General features: G+C 38.7%; 1 protein-coding gene across 9 annotated transcripts in view; it reads left to right on the top strand.

Moving 5' to 3' along the window:
* The window catches only part of Akap13 (A-kinase anchoring protein 13), a 283,839-nt gene that overhangs the window by 196,190 nt on the left and 62,193 nt on the right, over nucleotides 1–25,456 (top strand). For 5 of the 9 annotated variants that reach the window (XM_052160528.1, XM_052160521.1, XM_052160538.1 and 2 more), the window contains 7 exons: nucleotides 895–970; nucleotides 4,225–4,361; nucleotides 12,966–13,336; nucleotides 15,708–15,761; nucleotides 18,866–18,931; nucleotides 20,773–20,965; nucleotides 22,947–23,055. In XM_052160528.1, coding sequence (XP_052016488.1) covers nucleotides 895–970; nucleotides 4,225–4,361; nucleotides 12,966–13,336; nucleotides 15,708–15,761; nucleotides 18,866–18,931; nucleotides 20,773–20,965; nucleotides 22,947–23,055 — 1,006 coding nt within the window. The remainder of the gene's footprint in view (nucleotides 1–894; nucleotides 971–4,224; nucleotides 4,362–12,965; nucleotides 13,337–15,707; nucleotides 15,762–18,865; nucleotides 18,932–20,772; nucleotides 20,966–22,946; nucleotides 23,056–25,456) is intronic. The other 4 variants (XM_052160563.1, XM_052160576.1, XM_052160546.1 and 1 more) reach the window with 3 other exon arrangements.

The raw sequence follows: 25,456 nt of genomic DNA, 5'->3' as shown, positions 1-25,456 counted from the left end.
CCTTGTGTCTACTTGTTCTGTCAGTTAGAACAGTATTGAATATTTGATATTAATTAAAAGCACACACTACTTAAACAATTAAACTAGGAAGTTGTAAGGATGGATTTACGTTCTGAAGTCCTACATGTTCCTTGCCAGTGCCGTTCCTGCTGTGTTTTGCCCTTCTGAGCCTGCCTTCTTTGGTTAATAAAAACTATATAAATTTCATGTAGCTATTATGATCATTTGATAAGAAAATGAGTGCTGAATTCTTTTTTTTAAAAAATTTATTTATTATATGTAAGTACACTGTAGTATTAGTATATGTAGGTACAATGTAGGTCTTCATACACACCAGAAGAGGGCACCAGATCTCATTACAGATGGTTGTGAGCCACCACGTGGTTGCTGGAATTTGAACTCAGGACCTCAGGAAGAACAGTCGGTGCTCTTAACTGCTGAGCCATCTCTCCAGCCCCAAGTGCTCAATTCTTAACATGGCACCTGATGTACAGTTATTCTTAAATAGGAATTATTTTATATTTTTAAAATTCTCAAATTTTATGTACTTTTCAGCATTGCAAGTTATGACACCAAATAAGTATTTTAGTATTTTTCTTTTCATTTGTTAATTTCTTTATTTCACTGTTGGTCTGAACCCTGGCTTGCCTCTTATGGATCTTTTCCCATTGATTTCACACACCATTTTTACTGACAGTTTTTCACAGCTTTCAGCTGATTGTAGACTGCCTTTATTTTTATTTTTATTACAGTAGAGTTTTGTTTTCTTTCCTGACATGACTTTACCTACCTTGCAATAAAATACTAACAGTCAGAGGCTATGAACAGTACATAAATTTTTCTGGAGCTATGAAGTTTCCTTATTGACTGAAACAAATTATTTGTGTCTTCCAGATCAACCGAGAAAGCTGGTGTGCCATAAAGCCCTGCCCTGCCGCAGCGTCTCTCTTGGCTTCCAAGGAGAGCTCAGGTATGCGCGCTCACAGTCTGATGAGATGCTCGCCGGTCTCGAGGGCGCTAAATAGCAAACTAGAAGAAGACGCGCGTGCGCGCTCACTCTTCTGTGTTTGTGTGTGTGCATGTGCGCGTGCATGCGTGTACGTGCGTGAGTGCGTGCGTGAGTGCGTGTGTGTGTGTGTGTGTGTGTGTGTGTGTGTGTGTGTGGTTTCGTTTTATAAGCATATGGCTTCACAATTGAGATAAAAGCACAAGAGTTTTCCTTAATTTTATTTTAGGAATTAATAGCAATTTTAGTAATTATGAGGCTATGAGTTGTTAATCACTTGTAAGGGAAACCAGTGGTATAAAATTATAAATACATGTTGCTAGGACCAAACCTATGGTTCTTTTGGGTTTTTTGGTTTTTTGGGGTTTTTTGGATTTGGTTTTTTCAAGACAGGGTTTCTCTGTATAGCCCTGGCTGTCCTAGAGCTCACTCTGTAGACCTCGAACTCAGAAATCCTCCTGCCTCTGCCTCCCGGAGTACTGGGATTACAGGCATGTGCCACCACCGTCCGGCCAAACCTATGGTTCTTAATTTTGTCTGTGTTGATGCAAAAACAAAGAGAAACTGTCGCCCTTGCCTTAAAGAGAATAAGAGGTAGTTTATTCTAGAGCCAAATTTAAGTGACCATAGCTCAGGAAAATGGATTCAGGATACCCCAAATTCCATGTTCCAGAGTAGAAAAAGTTTCATAAAGCTTTTACAGCAATAAAACACAGAAAGCCATAAATCAAGACCCCTTTTATATACACTGATGGAAACATCAGAGGGGCGGCTGCAGCAAGAAGGGTGACACTCTGCTGTGAGTCCCAGGTGCCGTCTGATGATATTTTTAGCTTTGAGATTGGTGAAAGGTAGTGGTCTGCTATGTATAAATTCCAAAAGATTTGTATCTGTTAGTCAAACGATACTGCTTTCAACATAGAAGGGGGCAAAGAATGGCTCTTCCAGGGCTAAAGCTAACCCAGGTCAGGTAATCAAGCAGAGGACCTGCAACATTACAGCTTTCCCATGTCACTGCAGTCTGTGCAGATACAGCTTTGTTCCAAGAAATCTCACTGATTGATATATATTGGATCATCTGGGCAAGAGAGCTTTGAAAATAATGCCTTGGTCTTGGCCTTAGTGGTTCAAATTTGTTGTGTTGGGATACAGCATGAGCATCCACTAGAATCTTTACGGCTCTTGTTATCCTGCATAGGCAGAATTGTCAGAAGTTTTTGTTATAGGTCCATGATATATTAGTAATAACAAATAGAGTTAAGATCTTGCCTGATAATAGCACTAGTTAGGAATCCTGACTTCACCCGTGTTCAGCCAGTCTGATAAGATACCCAGTGTCTAGGTTCCCCTGTCTTCTATCTGTAAGATGTTCCTTGGCTGCCTCATAGAGGGTGTTACACAGACATCACGGTGAGTGACTGTCTCTGAGCTCACTCCTATACTGGCTTCTGCACTGCTAAGTGAGTTCATACTTCACAGTTTTGAGTTCTCCAGTCTGCTTTACCAACAAAGTCTCTGTTTACAGTTCTCAACTCAGACTGTATTACAAAGGAAGTATTGAAAGCAAATGTTGAATGTGTTTTCTTCAGTACTTTTCACACTTCTTTAGAGTGCTATTTAAGAGTATCATGCTATGATTATATTTGGGGCCTACAAATCAAAGGTGCTGGAAGTAAAAGTATACCCATACCCGCGTTTTGGTTCCTTTAGCTGTCAGGGACTTTTCTGAAAGTGTAAGTAGACACCCCAGAATGAAAACTTCTGCCACGTAATTATTGAGTGAAATCTTGGAATTTGAGCAGTCATAATACAGAAGAACTTCTAGAAATCATGGCTCAGTTTATTCCTTTAAGGAACTGGATTTCTGTCGTAGTCTTTGTCAGGTCATAATTATGCAAATTGTTAAAACAGTTCTTAGCACTGTAACTCCCAGAATAAGTCGTTTGGTCGTATATTAAGGAATAATGAAGCCTGAACTTTACTTAGGCTTATGCATCACATGCCTATGTTGTGTGTGCTACATGCCAGATGTCCAGTTATTACATTTCTGGTGTGCTGTTAACTGTCAGTGTATCAGGGTTTTACTGATCATTCCATTTTAATGGCACAGAAGTGAAGACCTACAGCGTTAATTACCAGGAATTTTTCCGTTAAGCGAGATGAATGCAGACATTCCAAAATCAGTGTCCTTCACTCTGGTTTGCTTTATGCTTTACTGTATTGTACTTCGTTCAGAAGTGAGTGTGGGAAGACAGTAAGGATTCTATTTCTTTTGAAAATATCCCAGCATGTGTGACATGGGTGTGCATCAAGTTGTCTTTAGGGATCTCTGCACGCCGTTAAGGTCATGGTAGGGATACAATGGTTTATGGTTGCTCTTTTCCTCCACTCCTTTTCCCCCTCCATATTTGTCTTTTCTCCAAACAGCCAGTTTAATCTCACACATTAACGGTTTGTAGCCTTGTGCAAGCTTGGCTTTATTTTTGGGGTGAGGTACTTCTACCAGAGCTTCATCTATGGATACTTTATGAGACTGTATCGTGCAGGCTTCTTTTCTAGGCTGCCATTTAGGCAAAGTCTTTAGATTGCTAGCTAGCCTTCCAGCAGCTCAGCAGTATTGCTGTGACAGCCTTTTCTTTTAGCCAGCGCCCCCTCAATTACAATATGAAGATTTTTGAAGTTTTCTAAGTAGTAAAAGGCGCATGAATAGAAATATCACAAATCCTTCAACTAGTTTTTGTACACTGTAGAGAATGGGGGTGGGGATTGGCTAGAATGCCTATCATTTAAGGTCCTTTGAAGACTCCATACTATTTCCATGGAACAAACATTCTGAAATTATCCACTAAGTTCATAATTGTGACTAACAGATTTAAGATTAATTCATAGGTCCTGCCTCACTTGTTATGGTATTCCTTATATAATTCTGCAATGAAATTATCTCTTAATATGTTCATTTATACCACAAGATTGTGAATAACTCATTCTGCAAACACACTCTAAAGGTCTTCCTAGGACCTAGCCAAATGCCTAACAGAAAAAGTAACTATATCAGTTAATATACCTAAAAGCTACTAATTAGACCATGTCTTTTCTAACTTTGTAAATATCTAAAATAGAAAAAAGAAAATTAAAGAGGTAAGTGAACAATAGAAAACGACTGAATATTGGCATGAAACAGAAAGTACGTTAAAAAATAGCTATTGGTTCTTTTTCAGAATGCGGGAGCTTCATAGATGTTGGACTAGGCACAGAGTGTGCCTCAAAAGAAGGCATGCTCCAGAGAGTGTCGGGGAGTGATTCTGACCTCTTTCACTCACCCAGTGATGAAATGGACAGCATCATCTTCTCAAAGGTACTGGATAAACCTTCTGCTCGCTTGTGACCAGCAACTCTCCTAGTCTCGCTTGGCCTTACTTAAGCCCTTTTTACTGTGATTTTCTCCTTGGCCTTGATGCCCTATATGACTAACTAGTGAGTCGTGATCCAGGTAGGTCATGTATTCTGAGTAACTTTAGGGGCTTATTTTGTCTTGCCTACTTTTTTGCTTTGTTACTGCCTCCCTTCTCTTTCTAAGCTGCAACAGACAACCTAGCTAGATCACGCACAGGAGCATGCAAGTGTTCTATTTAAAGAAGGAAAGTCCGTATTGCCAAGGCTTAGAAAAGGGCATTGGCCACATTTATTAGATTTATTTTCTGAAAAACCATAGCTGGTTACATGAGTTTAAGCTTGCATTAAAGTCAAAAAGCGTGGGAGTTCCTCTAGAATGAACTAAGTCAGATGACAGGGAACACCCTTCAGTGGTTAGGAAGGGACCACAGCTCAGACTGTATGATGTCATACACATAAACTAACCATAGAGTCATTCTGATTAATGTGTGGATGCCTGAAACTTACAGCTAAGCCTGATGAAATCATCTTTCTTCCAGACTGCTTAATTGGGACTTTCTAGATCTATGGTAGAGAACTTGGCCTTTTTTTCTAGTGAAAAGTTAGGGAAGATGGAGGTTGAGAGCTTGGGTTTGTTTCTGTTTGCCGCAGATGCCTTCCACACAGCATAGTCATGCTGTACTCAGTTACATGCCACAGGTGCTTTTCCTTTTCATTCATTCATTCATTTATTTATTTAGGTTTTTTGGGTTTTTTGGTTTTTTGGGTTTGGTTTTTTCAAGACAGGGTTTCTCTGTGTAGCCCTGGCTGTCCTGGAACTCACTCTGTTTAGGCTGGCCTCGAACTTAGAAATCCGCCTGCCTCTGCCTCCCAGAGTGCTGGGACTACAGGTGTGCTCCACCACCGCCCGGCTTGCTTTTCCTAATAGTAAGGACCAAAGTAAAGGGTCAAAAGTGTTTACCAGCTGTGAAGAAGTGTCTTCCTAGTTTCGTAACTGTGACGTTGTGCGGAGAGCAGCTTTGTCAGTGGGTGACCCAGCTATCCAAAACTGAGTGTGATACCCCTGTGTTTTAACTGATATGGTATTGAAATGATATCATAAAATTAAAGAATTCTGCTGTTCTTGCTTTGTCCATCAGCGCTCATCTTCCATTTGTCTTTCTCTAATGCTCTCTACCCTGTTCCTCTGACTGTCTTCTGAAGGACTTTGGAAAGATTATGGTGCAATCTTGGGATTTTTGTCTTGTCACTTGCTGGCTAGGCATGGTGTCACATGCCTGTAATGCAGCAGTCAGGAGGCTAGGGTAGGAGGACTGAGCTTGGTGTAGTAATTCAGCCAAGTCTCACAGGAATGAAGAAGGGAAGATTTGCCTTTGAAGCTATATAGAAAGGAGAAAACTAATGGTTTTCTGTTTTACCTGCCTGCCTTCCCCTCTCTTTCTCTTCCTTCTGTTCCTGCACCCATAACAAATGTGTTTTTTAAATTACGCTTTTAGGGAAGAGGTGTAGAAGTGTAGAAGTCAGGTGCTCGTGTAGAAGTGAGGTTAAAGATTCTAGCTTTGAAGCTGGCTCATAATGCCTGGAGCTGTATAATAAATACTTTAAAAATTATCATTCAGTTATGTGTGCTTGTCTAACTTAATAGTAAAAAAAAATTTAAGATTTATTTTTCTGTTTACATATGTGTTGGGGGTGCTTATGAAGGCCAGAAGGAGGCATTAGAGCCCTTAGAGGTGGCATTACATATGGTATAAGCTACCTGGCATTAATGCTGAGAATTGAACTCAGGTTCTTTGGAAGAGCAACAAACATTCTTAACTGCTGAGCCTTCTCTCCAGCTTAACTTTTGTTTTTTAAGTCGAATAATCTTCCTTCAGGAAGTATTTGCTTGCCTACCTCTTAGGTATATAGCATATGAATAGTTTGTCTCTCTCTGTTAAGAAGATTTATAAAAAGGACCTTCGCTAGATACTGCACAGTTGTTCCCAGGGAGAATAGACAACAGTTTTTTTTTTAAGCTGAAGTATGTAACTCAGACAACCTTCCACCTACATTGTAAACTCTCAGAGTGTTTTAGAAAAAAGCCAGGCAGGGTGGGTGAACTTTGCCCTCCTCATGACTGCCTGGGAATGTCCAGATGGCCTGGGACCAGGTCAGGCTGGGGGTGGGGATGATTCCTCCGATTATTGTTCCAAAGCAATGAATGACAAAAAGTCCTTGGTCATTTTCCTAGTGTTGATAAAATTAAGGGCTAGTTAATAATATTGATAAGGCACTCACCTGAATATTTCTATATATGTTTATCTCATTTCATAAGTCCAGCAACCAGGTGTGTGTGTGTGTGTGTGTGTGTGTGTGTGTGTGTGTGTGTCCCTCTACCATAGAAGGGACAGAGGTTTTGATTGGTGTGCTGGCTAGTTTTATGTCACCTTGATCCAGGCTCGAGTCATTTGACCAGAGAGACGCTCATTTGAGGAAAATACCCCTGTGCTCCCTTCAGCAGCACATATACTAAAATTGAAACAATTCAGTGGCCCCTGCACAAGGATGACGCAAATTCGTGAGAAGGCCAGGGTCGAGGGGGGAAAGGGGAGCATAGGATGGGGGTTTACAGGGGGGAGACCTGGGGAGGGGCTAATATTTGAAATGTAAATAAAGAAAATATCCAATAAAATAAAAAAAGGAGAGAGAAAATGTCCCCTCCCAGAATGGCCTGTGGCCAAGACTATGCTGCATTTTGGTGATTGGTGATTGATGGGGGAGGCCCAGCTCCCTGTAGGTCACTGGGCTGGTGGTCCTTGGTGCTGTAGAAGGCAGGCTGAGTGAGCCCTGAGGAGCAAAGCCTGTGGGCAGTGCTCTCCGTGCCTCTGTGTGTGCTCCTGCCGCTGGGCCCCTGCCCCGGTGACTTCTGTGTTGGACTGTCATATGGATGTACAGTAAAATAAAGTCTTTTCTCCCCACTGTCAGTCATGGTGTTCTATCACAGCCATAGAAATCCTAAGATAGGTAAACAAGTTTGTCTAAAATAACTGAATGACTAAGGATTGAGACTTGACTATAAAGTCTCTTCCCTATTTTGTTGCTTTACTTTCAGTTTCTTCAGTATGACTCTAAAAACCAGTTGGTAGACAGACCCTCCATTCTGCTTTCTTAAAGTCATTCTTCTCTGGACATTCTTAGAGTGTGTGCTGTGCAATGTCAGTAACTTCGTGTCTTCCCAGGGCCTTAAGTTCCTCTCTTTCTGCCTTTTGGGGTCTGGAGGGAATCTTTAAGCAAGCCATTGCAACATGCTTTTTTGTGAACTGTGAGTGGTGCATTAGGTCACTTCCTGTAGCATTTATTTATCTTTAGCCCTTTGGAGGTCTTTTTAACAGCATGCACCTCCTGGGAAATGTGACTCTTTGGTGAGTGTTAAGAACCTTATGTTTATTCTTACAAATATTTGCCTGTTCCTAAGGTCGTTTTTAGATCAGCAACATGAATTTATACTTTGTTTTTAAACTGAGATGAAATCCTGCAATTCTGTTTGGAACTATCTGAGAAATAAAGTATGTAATCATAAAATATAGTTGGTGCAAATAACTGGTTCAGGACTTAAGATTCTTAGGTAGAATACTGTACATTAAAACATGCTAGGATTTAGGACATGTCGTGTTTAAAATGTTAGTTGTTTTTCAAGACAGTAGTATGTCTTGTGTATAATATAAATAATAAATCCTAGCTGAATAAAAAAATATTTATTGTCAGTATTAAAAATGATTCCTTTGGATATAGTAACTGTATAAAGTTTGGGGTGGTTTTGTCTTTCTTGTGTTTAGCAATATAATGTTTATCTTTCTATAGATACAGATATAGATAGAATAACTTTCTAAGAGAAGTACACAGGCATTTCCCCAAAAATACTATATTATAAAAACACAGGGTAAAAAGTACTGTTGAATTTAGAGGGAGCACCCATCCGTTTACCTTCCAGCTGCCCCATTTTTTTTTACTATTTACTTACTATGTAGGTGTGTTCTGTTTACACCAGTCTTCCTAAATTTGATGATACAGTTTTTAAAAATTACAGTTATGTCCATACACACGTGTAAATTCTTAGAATCGTTATTTTTCTAAGGTTCATGGATTTGGGGGAAATACATTTGATATATAACTCTGTGTGTGTGTGTGTGTAATTTATATATAAACCCTGAAAAGTCAGTTGTTTCTGATTTTTCAAGATAGGGCTATTTTGAATAGCCTTGGCTATCCTAGAACTTGCTCTGTAGACGATGCTGTCTTAGAACTCACAGAGATCCTCCTGCCTTGGCCTCTAGTTGCTAGAAGTGCTGGAATTAAAGGTGTACCCTACCACTGCCTGACTTTGGTTGACTGTTGGTTGGTCGGTCGATCAGTCAGTCGGTCAGTTGGTTTTTTTAAGGCAGGGTTTTTCTGGGTAGACCAGACTGTTCTGGAACTTGTTCTGTAAACCAGACTGACCTTGAAATCTGCCTTCTTCTACGTCCCAAGTGCTGGAATTAACCGCACACACCACCACCTCCTAGCTCATTTGCTTTTGATAAATGCATCCACTAACTTTGTGACCTGGAACTGCATGAACACACCAGACTTTATAAGCATAACCATGCAGTATCTTTACATTTTACAAGTATCTTTACATGGCATCCCTTCTCAGTGACCATTCAACCCTTCCGAAGGAACATTCCCCATCAAGGATGTTTTCTCTTGATTGAGATTGTCGTATACATGGCATATATAACACCACAAGTGATGTATGAGAATCCCAGTTACTCTACATCCTTAGTAACAAGCACGATTGTTTTCATCGTTACTGTTTCTGGTATCCATGCAATATTATCTCATTATGGTTTTGATTTGTATTTCCTGACAACTAGTGATATTAAACAGATTTTCACATGTCCATTGGCAACTCATGTATCTTCCTGTATAGAGCATCTGTTCATATCTTTGCCCATTAAAATAATTGGATTATTTGTTGTTACCGAGGAGTGGATGATATATATCCTGGATACTGCTCCTTTATTAGATTCATGATTTGCAAATATCTTCTCTCATTATCATTTGCCTATTCACTTATGCAAAAATGTCTTGGTTAGCTAAAATTTCTAATTTGATGAAGTATAATTTAATAGATTCTTATTCAGCTTACTGCTTTGCATGTCCTCCCGTTTGCTTTTCTGTTCCCTGTGTTTATGTTTTGCTTTAAAGATTTATAATTTGGGGCTTTTATTTTCGAGATTAAGACATATATCTCAGGCCAGAGAGATGGCTCAGCCATTAAGAGCACTGACTGCTCTTCCAGAGATCCTGAGTTCAATTCTCAGTAACCACATGGTGCCTCACAACTATCTGTAGTGGGATCTGATGCCCTCTTCTGGTGTGTCTGAAGACAGCTACAGTGTACTTACATATAATAAATAAATAAATAAATCTTTTTTAAAAAGACATATCTCAGTATTCTATTTGTAACTTTAACAACAGCTTTATTAATTTCGGAGTATTCAATCCTAGCTGTCTTTAGAATCATCTAAAGAGCTCTAAAAGGGAGGTGGGAACACGTAGCTCTGCCAGCTGACTAGCAAAATTAGTGTTGAGTTACCCTGTTTTCTCACCTCTAAAATGTTAGAGGTTATATCTAAGTGAGAGCAAAGTTATAATAAGTAAACATCAGGAAATGTCACAGCATTCTCTGTGGAAAGAGTCTGTGTTAAGGATATATTCTAGTCAGGTTTTTGCCTTTTTAAAAAAATGCATATGGGAGTCAGATGGCTCAGTGGTTAGGAACATTAACTGCTCTTCCAGAGGACCTGGGTTCAGTTCCCTGCACCCACATATTTGCTCACAACCGTCTGTAACTCCAGTCCCAGGGGATCTGTTTCCCTTTTCTGAGTCCCAAGGGCACCAGGCATGCATGTTGTATACAAATGTACATACAGGTGAGACACACATATACATAAAATAAAAAATGTTTAGAGAGATGAGGGTATGTATATGAACAGGCTACAAGTTGTTCTCATTTTGTTTTAATATTGATACCTGTGTTTGACTGATAGATAGATAGATAGATAGATAGATAGATACATACATACATACATACATACATACATACTTGTGTTAAAAGTTTGACTTTTGACTTGTTTTAAGAGTTTTAGATTTGAGGCTGGGAATATACTTCAAGGGTGGAGTGCATGGGTAGTGCCAGTCCTGGCACACACACACACACACACACTCAAGAGTAAGTTGGTGGATAGAACTATTTTATTTCTTTAAGAAGTGTCCTCTTTAGACTAGGTGCCTGTTATTATGACCAGGAGTCATTCCTATACTAGGAACTGCTGTCATGAGAAGAATGTGATCAATAGAAGTTAACTCAGAACTGTTGCTCCTCCGTAGTGTTTTAACCCAGGCTATCCTGAAGTTCCCAGTCACCCTGCTTTGCCTTCCACGGTTTAGGATTACAGGGTGTGTACCATTACGTTCCACCAATACTTTTATTTTAAAATGATACCTCTTGCACACTAGAATTTACATAATGAGGTAGTTTTATTTTGCCTCTTAAACCAGTAAAGAGACTCTTTGATGCTAACATCAAGATCTTGCTCTTACTAGGTTTTTTAAAAGGCGACTGAAATAACACAGTAGGACTGTTTGAATCAACGTAGTCTGGGTTCACGTCTGGGTTGTGCTGTTAGCTGTGACATGGCGGGCTTCCTCAAGGATCTGGGACCTCCGTTTTCTGATCTGCCACTGTTCATTATGATCATTCATATGATCCATTCTTCTCGCACTGTGTTTACAAAGCAGTCTAGGAGATTGAATTTTTCAGAGTGAAGATAAGCTGAAGCCCAAAGTGTAGGAAGGTGCCCTTTATGCTGGTAGTATGCTTTGGGCTAGAAGTGTTATATGCCCTTTAAAAAGACTCCAAGTTCAGAGCTGTTTTCCATTCCAAAGTTAAAGAACTCATTAGTTCTTGTGAATTTTGACCTTTCTTTAAGAAAAAAAAGACATATGTCTTCACCTTTTCATTACATTTTATTTATTTAATTATTGTGTGCTTGCATGAGGGCATGATGGGGTGTCCCATGGTGTATTTGTGGAGGTAAAAGAACAATTTTGGAGTTACTTCTTTGTCTTTGACTAGTCTTATTAAAGCACTGCACCAAAGTCTGGACTCAGTGCCACCTTTAATCCCAGTACTCAGGAGGTAAAGGCACTCTGATGAGTTTAAACTTTGTAAGTTTAAGGCCAGTCTGATCTATGTTGAGTTCCAGGACAACCAGGGATATATAGTGAGAGCCTGTTTTAAAGATTCTCCTTACTATCACCAAATGTCTTGATTAGGAATGTATTGTGAAAAAGGGGGAAAATCTGCATGCCTTTACCTATTTCCCTGTTCCTTGTCTAATATGAAGCCAAAATATAATATGAAATGGAGCTGATCTTTCTCTCACTCATAATATCATGCATTCAGTAAGTAGAGGATGCCAGGCTACTAAGACAAGATTTACATAATTAGGTACTAAGGTTAGCCAGGAAGGGAGCATTGTCACCTTATTAAAAATGGTATTCTCTGCATTATTTTATGTAGCTTGGCTTTAGAACACACAACCCATTCTCAGTAAACTCAGAAGCAGTAGTGTCCTTTCTTTATGTTCCTGCGACAGACTTCTGATGGCATGGAAACTGTTAGGCAGTTTTCAAACTGCAGTCATACTTGGCTTAGGAATAGTAAATTCTCTACTGTGACGCAGCTCTGTAGGCTGGCTTGTTTCAGTTCACCCTTTTGGAAGCCTGGTGTAAGAGCTTGGAGGGTCATAAAGCAGAAATCCTAGAGACTCAAGGGTTTTCTTCATTTCATTTGATGGTGGATTGGAAAAACTAAACTAAAAATTGTTATTCCCCATTAAAAACAAAAATTAGGCCGAGCAGTGGTGGCGCACGCCTTTAATCCCAGCGCTTGGGAGGCAAAACAGGTGGATTTCTGAGTTCAAGGCCAGCTTGGTCAGAGTGAGTTCCAGGACAACCAGGGCTACACAGAGAAACCCTGTCTCGAAAAAAAACCAAATCCAAACACACACACACACAAAAAAAAAAAAAAATTAATGTGCCTTCTACATAGTCTAGTGCCTTAAATGACAGAGATCTAGAACATTCCTCTGTTACAGTGGTTCTCATCCTTCCTAATGCTATGACCCTTTAATATAGTTCCTCATGTTGTGGGGCCCCCAACCATAAAATTATTTTCAGTGCTACTTCATAACTGTAATTTTGCAACTGTTAAGAATTGTAATATAAATATTTTTGGAGATAGACATTTACCAATGGGGTCATGGCCCACAGGTTAAGAACCACTGCCCTGTTGGAAGCCAGAAGACTTAGAATCTAATTATGGTCATGGATGTTTTAAAAAAAAAAAAAAATCAGCTTGAAGTGGATTCTTAATCTTGCTTGTGTCCAGGCGACTATGAAGCACTGGCTGGGTCTGATAGAACAGAGTATCTGCTCGACTTGTTGGTTTCAGCCATGCGCACTCTCTCTGTTCCAGCCTGAGGAAGAGCAGTTGCTTTGTGATACAACAGGATCCAGTTCTTCCACAGATGACACAGCTTCCCTGGATCGACATTCTTCTCATGGCAGTGATGTGTCCCTTCCTCAGACTTCAAAGTTAAAGAGGTCCAGAAATCATCAAAGTTCCAATGGCTTTTTCAGCCATGGAGTGGGACCTGAGAGTCGGGAGAGTGAGAGTGAGCCTGCTGGCTCTGGTGAAATGGAAGAGGAGGAGATGGACAGCATCACCGAAGTGCCTGCAAACAGCTCTTTTCTGAGGAGTTCCATGCGTTCTCTTTCTCCCTTCCGGAGGCATAGCTGGGGACCTGGGAAGAATGCAGCCAGCGATGCAGAAATGAACCAGCGGAGGTAAGATAGGGACCGTGCATTTCATAACTCAGTGTTTGTTCTCTTTTGGGAATATCTGATTTAGCATTGTTACTGGTTAAAAAAAAAAATTAGGAAACACTGTAGTAGAAAAAAGGTAACCCAGATGAAACCAGGCAGATGTGCATTCTGACTCCAGCTTTGGTGTAGAGGACAGACAGCTACTTGAACAGTGTAAGCTTTAATCTTCTCATCTGCAGAATACTTCTTTTCAATATATCTTTGATAGCATAAGCTATTACTGTCACATAGTGAATATTTAGTAAAGGATAAGGCTTATTCTTACCAAATTAATCAGTGAAGTTCATTAATCTAGAAGAGAGAATTCTGTTAATTTTTAATTAAGTAAATATGAAATCTTACAGTCCAAACACATCTATGTGGTTTGGTGTTCCCTGAGAATTAAAGCCACATATTCTAATACAGAAACTTAATAAAGTATTAGTTATCATTGTGTTATTCTCAAGAGGACACAAGACTCGTGACACATACTCAAATTGTTGGTGTTTTTCTGTGTGTATATTTACGTGATCCCAGTATTAAACCTTCAGTTTAGCAGCAGCCCATAAGAAGTTGGCTTGTGATCTAACTGTTTAATTTTATAGCTCAAATGTTTAATTTTATAGCTCAAATACTATAGCATATAACAAGTTACAGGTGTGCTTGCCCCAGGGCCACTTTACCTGCCTAGGAGATGCTCTCAGCCAGTAAAGGGGGTGCTGCTTGTTTTTGGAGGCATTTTCTTTGACTGATTTTTAGAATGGGGTTGGGTGTGTGCATGCCTGCGTGCGTGTAGTACAGGCTGGCTAGGAACTCAGCATACTTTGCCCTCTCATAGTCCGTGAATTGCTGACATTGTAGACAGGAGTTTTCATACTCAGTTACTAACAGTTGATTTAAAACAGTTGTTATAAATAATTTGATTATTGGGGGCTTTTTTTCCTCATTGTATTATAGCTGTATAGCCCAAGGAGGCCATAAAGAACATCATATTCTCTAGAACTGGATTTATAGACACCTATAACTAACCATATGGTGAGGCACCATTTCAGTGCTGGGAATCAAATCTAGGTCCTTTGAAAAAATAGCTAGTTCAGTTAACTACAGAGCCAGTTTCCAGCCCTTCATTTATTCATTTACTCAGCCAGCACAGATTGAGCATTTCTTTTATGTCTGGCAGTGTTGTAGGTTCTGGAGAAATAGATATAAACAAAATATTAATCCCTGCCCTCACAGAGCTCTGAATCAAATTCTATTCTTCTGGTTTGCCATTTTTTCAGACGTTTTCATAGCATATTGTCTTACACCAATTTTTAATCGTCTCTGTGAGTCAGCTATTATTTTCCCCATAGTTGTGTGATAAAAGACTGTTGCAGACACTTTACATCATCTACAATAGAAACTAAATTTCTAGTCGCAGTCAAGTCATTGTACAATCCCATATTATCCCATGGCATTAGGATGGTAGTCTAAAAATAAGCCAAAGTGTTCTTTATCTTCTTATGTTCTGTTTACATATTTTTTAAATTTGAGGTTATATAAAAAATAGTTCTTAATGGCTTTTCTTCCCATTGTATACATGCAGCTTTCTTTTCAAACATTCATATGGGCATAAGGCATGATCCTCATGGGCAGAAATTACTCCCCGAAGCCTGAGTAACTTCTTGATAAGACATCCTTGTCTTAGATGATGAAGGACTGACCAGGGAATGGAGATTTATTTTATAAATATATATTTTTCTACAAACTCACTGTAGATCTGTTTGCAATGACTGATTGCAGAGGAATATGTATTTGAATCGTGTAGCTCAGATGAAAAAATGGAAGCCAGATTTAAAGATTCGCCCAAGGTTACATGGTGATCTTATGCTTGTTACCTATTTGTATTTTAAGCCTGTATATTGTGCCTGTTGGAGCTTAGGGTAAAGGATTATCTAGTACTGTCTTAATACCTTGAGATGCAATGGAATAGTAGTTAGGTTTTTTACTACTATATTAGTTTGACTAATTTGTATATTATTACATGTGTTTTTGTTACCTAAATTTTAAAGCCTGAGGAAACCCCTTTTAATGTTTTGAATGTCGCTTTTTTCTGACCCATTTACTTTTGTAACTTATGCTAATCTCCATATTAAGATAACTGATTAACTATTTGGAGTACCAGTGTAACAAAAACAACCTTTTTGTCAGGCATTCGGGGTTCTGATATTCATATCATACCAGTCTTTCCATCTCTTCCCTGCTGTACTATTTGTCTTTGGGATTATGTTTCTTCTCAGTGTGATCTCTGTTTTACGCATTTGTGTGTCATGGTTCACCTCCATTACTGACCTCTTCCATCATTCATTTTCAGTTCAATGCAAGTTCTTGGGCATGTTGTCAGGAGACCTCCCATTCATAGGAGAAGGTACAGAGTTCACTGAATTGAACTAACCATGTCATCTCTGAGCATGTACTAACAAGCATCTCATCTGGTTACCGTGATTGGACCACATTTTTAAACATTTATTTCTAATGCAGGCAAATAAAATACAGGTGCTTGTTAACTGCTATGTCTACCAAGCAGGAAATAGTTTCTCTAAACTAAGTCTCTTTTTCTAGTCCTAAATTTATAATATACACACTGTTGCTGGCTCAGATAACTTTTTCTAGGAGAATTCGGGGGCTTTTTCTATGATATATATAGCTAATGGATATGGGGGATACTTTTCTTCTGTCTCCAGAGAGAAAAAGAAAACAAGAACAGTTAGAAATATGCATGTACTCGCTCACTCATACACACACAGGTTCTAAAGTATTTTCAGTACATTCCTGAACACTATAAAGATTTTGTTAGCTGGCTACCTGGTAGTATTTTTAGAAAACAATCTGGCATAAACTGATACCTATTTTTGAATTGCTTGATAATTATAATTACTTATCAAGTAAAAAATGAAGCTCATATTTGTAAGCTAAGAAGTCATATTTATTTAAAACATGTTCAGTTGCTTCATGTTTTAAAGACTTGTTTTGTAGAGCTATTGTTGATTTTTCATCCATTGTTTAAAAAAGGTATCTAGAAATCAGAAGTGTGATTCTTTTATTGTTATTTTCTCATATAAAGAGCCATTTGTAAATATACTTATATCTATTGTAGAATATTTGTGAGAAAGGCAAAGTAGTAATCTTCCTATTTTATCATTTTAAGATATATCCTTTAATTCCATAATTTAGGGGAAATTTTGATCTTAAATTCTGACATTTTCATGAACTTCAAATGATCGTGCATGATATTAGGTTGTTCTTCAGGGGAACAAATTATTAAATGCCTTTCTCAATAGATAGTATCTAAAACCTTTGCAAATATTTTGTGGCTCTCTGGTAAAAGCTCTTCATTATGAACTAACATGAACTGTGTAAAGTGCACACCTGATTACACAGTGAAGGATGACAAGACCCTGCCTGCAGGGTGGCCCAAGTTCCACACCTCAGACATCAGAACTTGAGCTTACAGTGGGCCCCAAGTGAAAATTATTTTTGTCAGAAGAACATGATTCATAATCAAACTTATAAAATTGAAACATTCCAACAAGTATTAACAAAGAAAGTTGTTCTCCAAAATAAACTGGTCTTACTAAATTTCGAAGTCAAAGAACCTTATGATTTTAGAGGCTCTCAGAAATACACTTTAATTTAAAAAAGTCAGGGAAGGCTTAGATCATTTGCAACTTGCTGGATCCTGTGAAACTTGTATAACTCTTTTTTTTTTCTCCCTCCTGTTCTACATCTTAAATGCTTTTCACAGCATCATCATGGTCTTAATGGAGAGAAAATATTTAAAACTACAAAGAGATCCTTCTTATTCTTAAGAATTATAATTTGACAGTGTATGTTGAGTTAATAGTTTTCTGTTTTTAATAAGAAATTAAAGCCAAGCATGTGGCGCACACTTTCGATCTAAGCATTAGGAAGGCAGAAGCAGCTGGATCTCAGAGTTCAAGGCTAGCTTACTCTACAGAGCAAGTTCTAGGACAGATAGGGCTACACAAAGAAACCCTGCCAGTGGGGCAGTGGGTAGTAAAAACAGATACTTAGGTATCCAATTGGAAGTTTGAAACTAATAACTTGAAAGAATGGACTTCTGAGCCTTAAGAATGTTTGTCATTATATTTGACTTCTGCTCATACAAGTAAGTTTGAGTTAATCTAATCCTTCTTCCCAGATGAGAGATGCCTTAAATTCTGTATTTCTTCTCTTCCTTATTTGAGCTTTACACTGTTATTTAATCGGATTTGCAATTCGTCATACTATTTGGATGCTATAGAGGAAACTGTCACAGCATCCCACCATCTCCTGTCTCCTTTCCTCTGCCCAAAATCGTGTCCACCAAGCAAAGATGTTAGAGCTTAGGGCTCAACCAGTGACTGACTCTGCCGTCTTCAGCCATGCCTTCACTCTTTGTTGTCTTTGCTGCTGCTGTTTTAAGACAGAAGCATAGCACTTAGATTCTTAAGGCCCCCAAAACAGTATTTTTTAGGCAACAATCAAAACTTGTGACCTAAGACTACACCTTGGGCATGTGTCTCAAGGAACTAAACACATAAGCAAATGAAGATCCTGGCCAGTGATAAAATTGTAGGCACAGAGGACTGGTTAATATAATTGGTTGCTTTTTTGGATGCTGTAATTTATTTAACCTTTCCACCCTGGACTTTCCTCCCCTGCTATATTGTATAGAATAATCAAGGAAGCAGGTAACCAAATGGATTTTTTTTAATCTTGAGGAAAATGAATACAAAATTAAAATTTAAAAGACCTTTCCATCTTACTGCCATAGAACTTTAGAAAAATAAATCTGCTTATCGGTGTAAAACTATAAGGAAAGTGTGGCCTTTATCATATTTGCCTTATTTTAAGCAGAAAAACCTAGTGAATAGCTTCTAGAGAAGAACTATGAGTTAACTGTTGCATAAGATTCATAAATCGCCTGGCTTGTCTGGATCTGGAATGGAAACACACACAGAAAATCCTGACTTCTCAGTGAGGCTGCTGAGCTGTTTGTGGTGTTTCCTTTCCATTCAGGTTTAGGAGTGGCTGCTGCGGGTGTGCGAGCAGGGATGGGTACAGAGGGATACTGGGCCACAGTGGTGGAATTAGGAACACCACTGTGGGAATGTCTGCAGAGGGAGCTGTGAGTGGGGTACAGCTTTTGCCAAGGGATTAGTAGAAGAAATTCTTACATTTCACTTGGAGTAGTTATCCCAGAAAGAGCTCATATGATCTTCCACAAAACAATGTCTGAATGGACATCAGCTGGACAGTAATAAATTCCTGTGGTTCTTTTTCTAGTCTTTTCCTAAATTCTCAGTGTTACATTCAGTTTTGTTTGTTTGTTTGTTTGTTTGTTTGTTTGTTTGTTTTAATGATTACATAAGTCTACCTTTATGTCCTTTCTTTTTAAACTGAATAACCCAAACCTATTTCCTCTTTTCTCCCTCCATTTCTTGTTTCTGCCTTTGATGTCATCTCCAGTATGAGCTGGTGTCCCTCTGGTGTGCAGTACTCGGCTGCCCTGAATGCTGACTTTAATATCAGAAGGTATAGTATTTCATGTCCAGCCACCAAACCAGGAACCATAAAGTAAGACCTCTGGCTTTGGGCTATAGCTGGCTTCTCTAGCTGGAATGCACACGGGCAGCCTGCGATACTTGTAAGCATAGTAGACTGCTGCGCCTTGGCTGTGGACGCCATTAACCCAATTGCAGGACTGTGGCCTAAACACAGTCCCCACTGCTGCTGCTTCGTTTCTCTCAAGTAGCAATAGGTTGCTGCGGTCTCTGCATGAACCTTGTGTCTATGCTGTAAGCCCTTGCCTTTATCTTTCAAAGTTCCCAGGTTCTTAAACAGTGAATCAAAACAGCTACTAAGCCCTGGTTTCTATTATACTCTCAAGTCCTACAGTCAGGTTCTGAGTTTAGATACTTCATCATTTCCTATTTGTCTCTTGAGTTAGACAGCCAAGACTTAATTATTAAAATGTTTTCAGGATTAAGTTTTGTGGGAAGCATAGATCAGGTTTTCTCAGGCTTTTCAGATATTTCGCAACTTAGGTAAACTTTCTTCTTATGCCTGGTGTTAAAAAATAGTTCTAGATAGCCAGGCGGTGGTGGCGCACACCTATAATCCCAGCACTTGGGAGGCAGAGGCAGGCAGATTTCTGAGTTCAAGGCCAGCCTGGTCTACAGAGTGAGTTCCAGGATAGCCAGGGCTATACAGAGAAACCCTGTCTTGAAAAAAAAAAAAAAACAAATCAAATCCAAAAAACAAAAAAAAAACAAAACAAAACAAACAAACAAACAAAAAGGTTCTACAGAAACATTTAGTTGCAGTTCATTATGACTTCTCTTGTTAAATTGAAATAAGAACAACAAATGTGTTAATAATTTGCCCACTGGAGAAAATAGAGGCATATGGCTTCATTTCTTAAGTAACTTAGGAAGAAAAAAGTAACCCTTTGGAGCTGGTATATATTAACTTAACTGTAGCAATTAACTGTACAGTTTTCCCAGAACAGAAGTAACTATATAGCTTCAGTATACATCCAAATAAAATTCTAGCTGGTTGCTAGCTGAGAACACAATCAGTTACAACTGTATTATTCTTTCAAAGAAGTTCTTTCAATGTAGTTATAGCCAATGTGTGCATTATTCTAGTAAGCAACTCCAAAGAGGTTAGACAGATAGCCGCCTTCTTCAACCTTACTTACAAAAAGTAACTACAAAATCTGTACCTCAGAACTCCCTTTTAAAATTCCAAGTCGTGTTACCTTTCTCAGCATTTATGCTCAGTGTATTACGTGTCTCTGCAGCTGATGATTCTCACCAAGCCATCATCTGGCCAGATGTGTACAGATGGTATTGCTCATTAGTGAAACCAGAGTTTTCTGGGTAGAAGTGTACCCGGAAAGTTGTTAGAGTCAACCAAAATACAGTTGAGTCTAGCTTTATCAAGGTCCACATGGTGAGCACACAGCCAAGTCACTTTCCATTCTCAAAACTCCTTATGCTTGTGCTTTTGGCAGTAGATGAGTCAGATTCTGGAAAGATTACTTTTATCACATCAATGAAAGCATACACACACATAGATGATAAGATAAATATGGTCTGTACATATGGTATAGTGAAAAAACAGCTGAGAAAACGATGGTATCTGGTTCAACATTAGATAAGTTGAATGAGGTAGGGAAATAAACGTGTATGGTGTTCATTCTCAGCATCCAATACCACTGGAGGGGAAATGAGTGATACTTATATGCTCTGTATTCTTGTAGATACTTTGAGTAGGAAACGTAGAAATAAATATACAAGTTAGAAGGATATTTGTGTCTTCCCATTCTGAGACCTACAAACAGTGGCTGAACTATTGTGCTCTGTGTTCAGTTTCAGTCTGGAAGGCTTGACAGGAGGAGGTGTTGGAAATAAGCCATCCTCATCTCTAGAAATGAGCTCTGCAAACTCCAATGAACTCAGAAACCCTTTCAGTGGTGAGGAACAGAGAAACTCTTTGATGTCACTTTCAGAAGAACATCTGGAGCCAGACCAGAGACAGCATCACAGGATGTTTGATCAGCAGGTAAGGCTAAAATAAGTATGTAATGCTGCTGGGTGTGGTATGGTAATGGAATATTACCCCCAAATATGACCTCATTTTTATGCTTTTTATTAGTACTAGTAAATACTAGTACCATGATTACTTACCTATTAAATAGTATCTTCAGTTATAGCAATAACACATTTTTAGAACTAAACATGAATATTTAAGAATATATCCGTTGGTTTGGAGAGATAGTTTAGTGGTTAAGAACAGTTACTGCTCTTGCAGAGGACTGGCATTTGGTTCTTAGCACTACATAAAGTGGCTCACAGCCATCCATGACTCCAGTTGCAAGAATCTGGTACCCTCTTCTGACTTCCAGGGGCACCAGATGTGAATATAGCACACAAATATACATTCAGATAAAACACTCTATACAAATATATATATATATGTATATATGTATATATATTTATATATATAATATTTTTTTAAAAGAATACATTAATCTCTGAAGATTTAAATATTCCATCACAGCAAATGTTTTAGGATTGGGAAAGTATTCAAGTATGTTGTAAATTGAGTTTTAACGTATACATGCCATTATTAAATTTAGAAATTTGAAAATCCATGCCCCAAGGTTATTTGCTAGAGAAAATATGGTCTTTGTCTCCATCATACTGCTCAAGAAATGCCTGTGGGATCCCTCCCTTAACTGTGAGAGCTTCACGCCCCTATAAGTGAGTTGTCTGATGCCACATAACATTTAGCTTGCACTTGGTGACGGTTGTTCTCATTATTTCTTTCCATGACTTAGAAGTAGCCAGTTTTCAATGAGAATATTTTCATTTTCTTAATACTGTTTGTGTAACCTTTTCTGAGAAATTTGACAGAGACTTTGTCTTTTAATAAATGATACTAATTATCATTGCTATCTTTCTGACTTATTCTTTCTAGGTAAAGTCAACACTTCTAGATAAATATCAGCATTTTTGTACTGTGGTGTGCTGTGCTATGCATGGTCTTCATAGAACTTTCATCTTACCTTTAGTTCCTCTTGTGCACAACCTCAGAGTGGGTGTTGTGCTGCATGTATCTTTCTGATCTAGACAAGTTGCCTGCAGTCAACTTCCCCTTAAAAGCCTGCCATTCTCTGAGGTCATTTTTCAGACCTCACAGTTGTGTTTGAAACATAGCAACTGTTTGCCTCAGATTCCATGGTTACACATGGAACAACCTCTAAATAATCAGAAATCTTTGGCCCAGATGAGCGAGTGCATGCTAGGAGTACATGCTCAGTATCTCTTTCAACTTGTGTGAGTCAGAAAGAGGCAGATTTCATCTTGCGAGAGCATTCCCATGAGCTGTTTCAAACTGAAGGAGACGTGAGTCCCTTATCACCAGAAGTAAAAAAATGGTTCCTTCAGGGGTGTTAAAAGGAGCCTCTGCTTTTGCTTGGGCTACATGGCATTTAAAATGCCAAGGATTTAAATTGCCAGTAACTGTACTGAGGAAGTTAAGCTACTAAATTGCAATCACCCTCTGTTCATGTACAGTCGATCTAAGAGGAAGTGAGAGAACTCTCGCCTCTTCCCAGACGCACTGCTGCTTTGCTAATGCTCTTGAACTGCTTTCTGCTCACATCTCAGTTCCCAAGTCCTTATAATCACAATAGCATTTCCTATTGTCAGTCTCTGAAGATGGCCTGATATTTCAAAGGAGCAGTGCTCTATGTAGTCTGTTGCTTCTGGTGACGTTACTTACCAGGTTGTGTGCCCAGAAGATACCTACTGAGTACTTACTCAATTTGAAACATTGTTAAGTGCTCTGAGGGATGGAAACCCACTGTAAATGGTGAATACTCACCAGTCCCGTGTGAAAACAGGAGGCTTAAGTGGCAGAGGCAGACCGGATTCCTCTTCTTCCTTCACTAAGTTGGGTGGGTCAGTGCAAATTCTACATATACCTAAATATATGAATATATACATGGAACTCATTCTTCATTTTTTTTATTTTGTAGACATGTTACAGGTCTAAACAACAGGGATTTAACTACTGTACGTCAGCCATTTCTTCTCCATTGACAAAATCCATCTCATTGATGACAATCAGTCATCCTGGATTGGACAGTAAGTATATTACTTTTTTTAAAAAATTAAGTATACCTTAACTATTTTTCTTATTAACTTCTAAAATGTGTCTGCTTCTCTTTGGACTGCCTTTATACGTAACCATAACTGCTAAGATATCAGTTTTCAGCTCTTCCTCTTGGTATGTAAAAATCTCTTTGATGCATACATTGCATTCATTTTATTGTAGGGTCTAAATATGACACTATTTTTAAAAGGATTTTTTAAATAATTTCAGACTTTAAAATGGGTAAAATGACTCTCACTGGAAAAATACCTAGTGAGAAAAATAGATGAAAAGAAATAGTATAAAGAATTTGTGTATTCTTCCCTCAAATCACCAAATGTTACAATATTTCATATTTTTCCAGAATACTTTTCTTTATCACTCTCCTTCAGAGAGTATTTCTGTACCCTTAAATAATTTAATATGTGTCTTAAAAACAAAGATACTTTTCTTATATTATCATCATTATCTGAATCAAGAAGTTAACCCTGATCAAATTAATCTAATATAGACACAATTTAGTTTTTCTTTTCCTGGATCCAGGATCCTATCCAAGAACAGATATTAAAATGAGTATTTATGTCACATTAGGCTCCTTAAATCTAGAAATATTTTTCAAACGATCTTGCCTCTGCTAAACTTCACAGAAGACAAGCTAGTCTGAGCGCTCAGGAATGTCAAGCTCAAGAGACAGCGCTGAAGAACATATTCACTTAGGCAAGTACAGGAGGATTAAATCTGAAAATGACTATTAAAACTGTGCAAATGCAGGTCAGTTGGCTGTCAAAGGTATATTGACACAACGCATGTATGCATAAAAAATGCTTACAAGCATTTTAATTGTGTAAATGTTTGTCACCAACTTGTTCCCTTAAGGACTCTTCTTTTTATTATTAAGATTATTTTCATGTAATATGTATGGGTGTTTTACCTGCATCTACACCTGCAGCACATGCATGCCATGCTCACAGAGTCCAGAAGAGGGCGTTGGCACCTCTGGAACTGAAGTCACAGATAGCTGTGAGTTACCATATGGGTACAGGAAATCAGACCCAGGTTACGTGGAAGAACAGCCATTGCTCTTAACTACTGAGCCATCTGTCTAGCTCAAGGAACCTGTTTTAAAATTGATTTTCAATGAGTAATTAGAGTGTGCGATCATGGTGCAAAATTAAATCTGAAAGGGAGTAATGCACATGTTCTTCACTATAGGGCCAGGTATTCTGGAAACTAAGCACAAGCTCCTGGTGTCTATAGTGTTTTTTCAGTGTCCTCTTAAAATTTAATTCAAAAGATCTGGAGACCAACGTAGCTGCCCTTCATCAATGAGTTCTGTCTCACATCTTGGCTAACAGATTTTCACAGTAGAGTGATGGCATAAAGGATGATTCTCTTGCTGTGTAATCATGAGCGCCTGCACTTGGATCCTAGTGTCTACGTAACAAGCTAGGCATGCTCTCAGGCTTTTCTGTGACCTCAGCATTCTGGGGGCGGGGGGTGGGGAAGGGGGGGCCAAGAGGACTACTTGCTGCCTTCCAGCCTGGCTAAGGAACATGAACTCCAGGTTCATGGAGACCCTGACTCTCTGTTCTGGTTTCCTGTGTGTACACACCTGAACATAAATATACACACATGCATGCTTTAAGGGCAGTCAGGCCTGCTGTTCAGTTCCTGTTGAGCATGTGTGAGGCCCCCCACCTCCCAAGTTCTGGGGTTATAGGCACACACCATCACACTCAGTTTACAGTCAGTTTTTCATAAGGTAATTTAACTGATGTTTTATATAAGCACATATAGTGATGAATGAATGAATGCTAGAGAAACCCTTTACCCTCAGTCACTTCAACTGTTAAGTCAGGATAATGTGCTGTGTGTGCTTTTAATGTGAATTAAAGTCATTAGTGTACTTCCTGTTCTATAATGACCATGGAGTTCTGAAGTTCACATTGACCCAAAATAGTACCAAAGTCTCTTTTTTCCCTGACTGTAATTTAAGTAGTTTTAGAAACAAGAACATTGTCTGTCATGTTGGAAAAGAACTCCAAATTATTGGGAAAAAAATATTCCTGGTGCCACACAGACAAGCAAAGTGAAAGTTTCAACAAAACAGCTTATTTTTACGAAAGAGAGCAGTGACCTAACCTGGACAAGCAAAGGGGTGGGGGTATCATTTCACCTCATTGGTGGAGCTCAACTTCATAATCTGATGTGGTTATTGTAGCTTTCATATTAGGTACAGGGAAAATGTATGGTTTGATTTAGGCCCTTAAGTTTCCCAAATGATAAAAGGAAAATTGATGTATCTATTTTCCAGTCTATATTTGGGTATCAGCTCTATGCTGTGTACCAGACTAGACAAGGGTAGATGAAGTGTAAACTTACTGATATTTTCTT

This window comes from Apodemus sylvaticus, chromosome 1, assembly GCF_947179515.1.
Source record: "Apodemus sylvaticus chromosome 1, mApoSyl1.1, whole genome shotgun sequence".
NCBI classification, from domain to species: domain Eukaryota; kingdom Metazoa; phylum Chordata; class Mammalia; order Rodentia; family Muridae; genus Apodemus; species Apodemus sylvaticus.
Note: the sequence above shows the minus strand (reverse complement) of the source record. Positions and strands in the feature narration are given on the sequence as shown.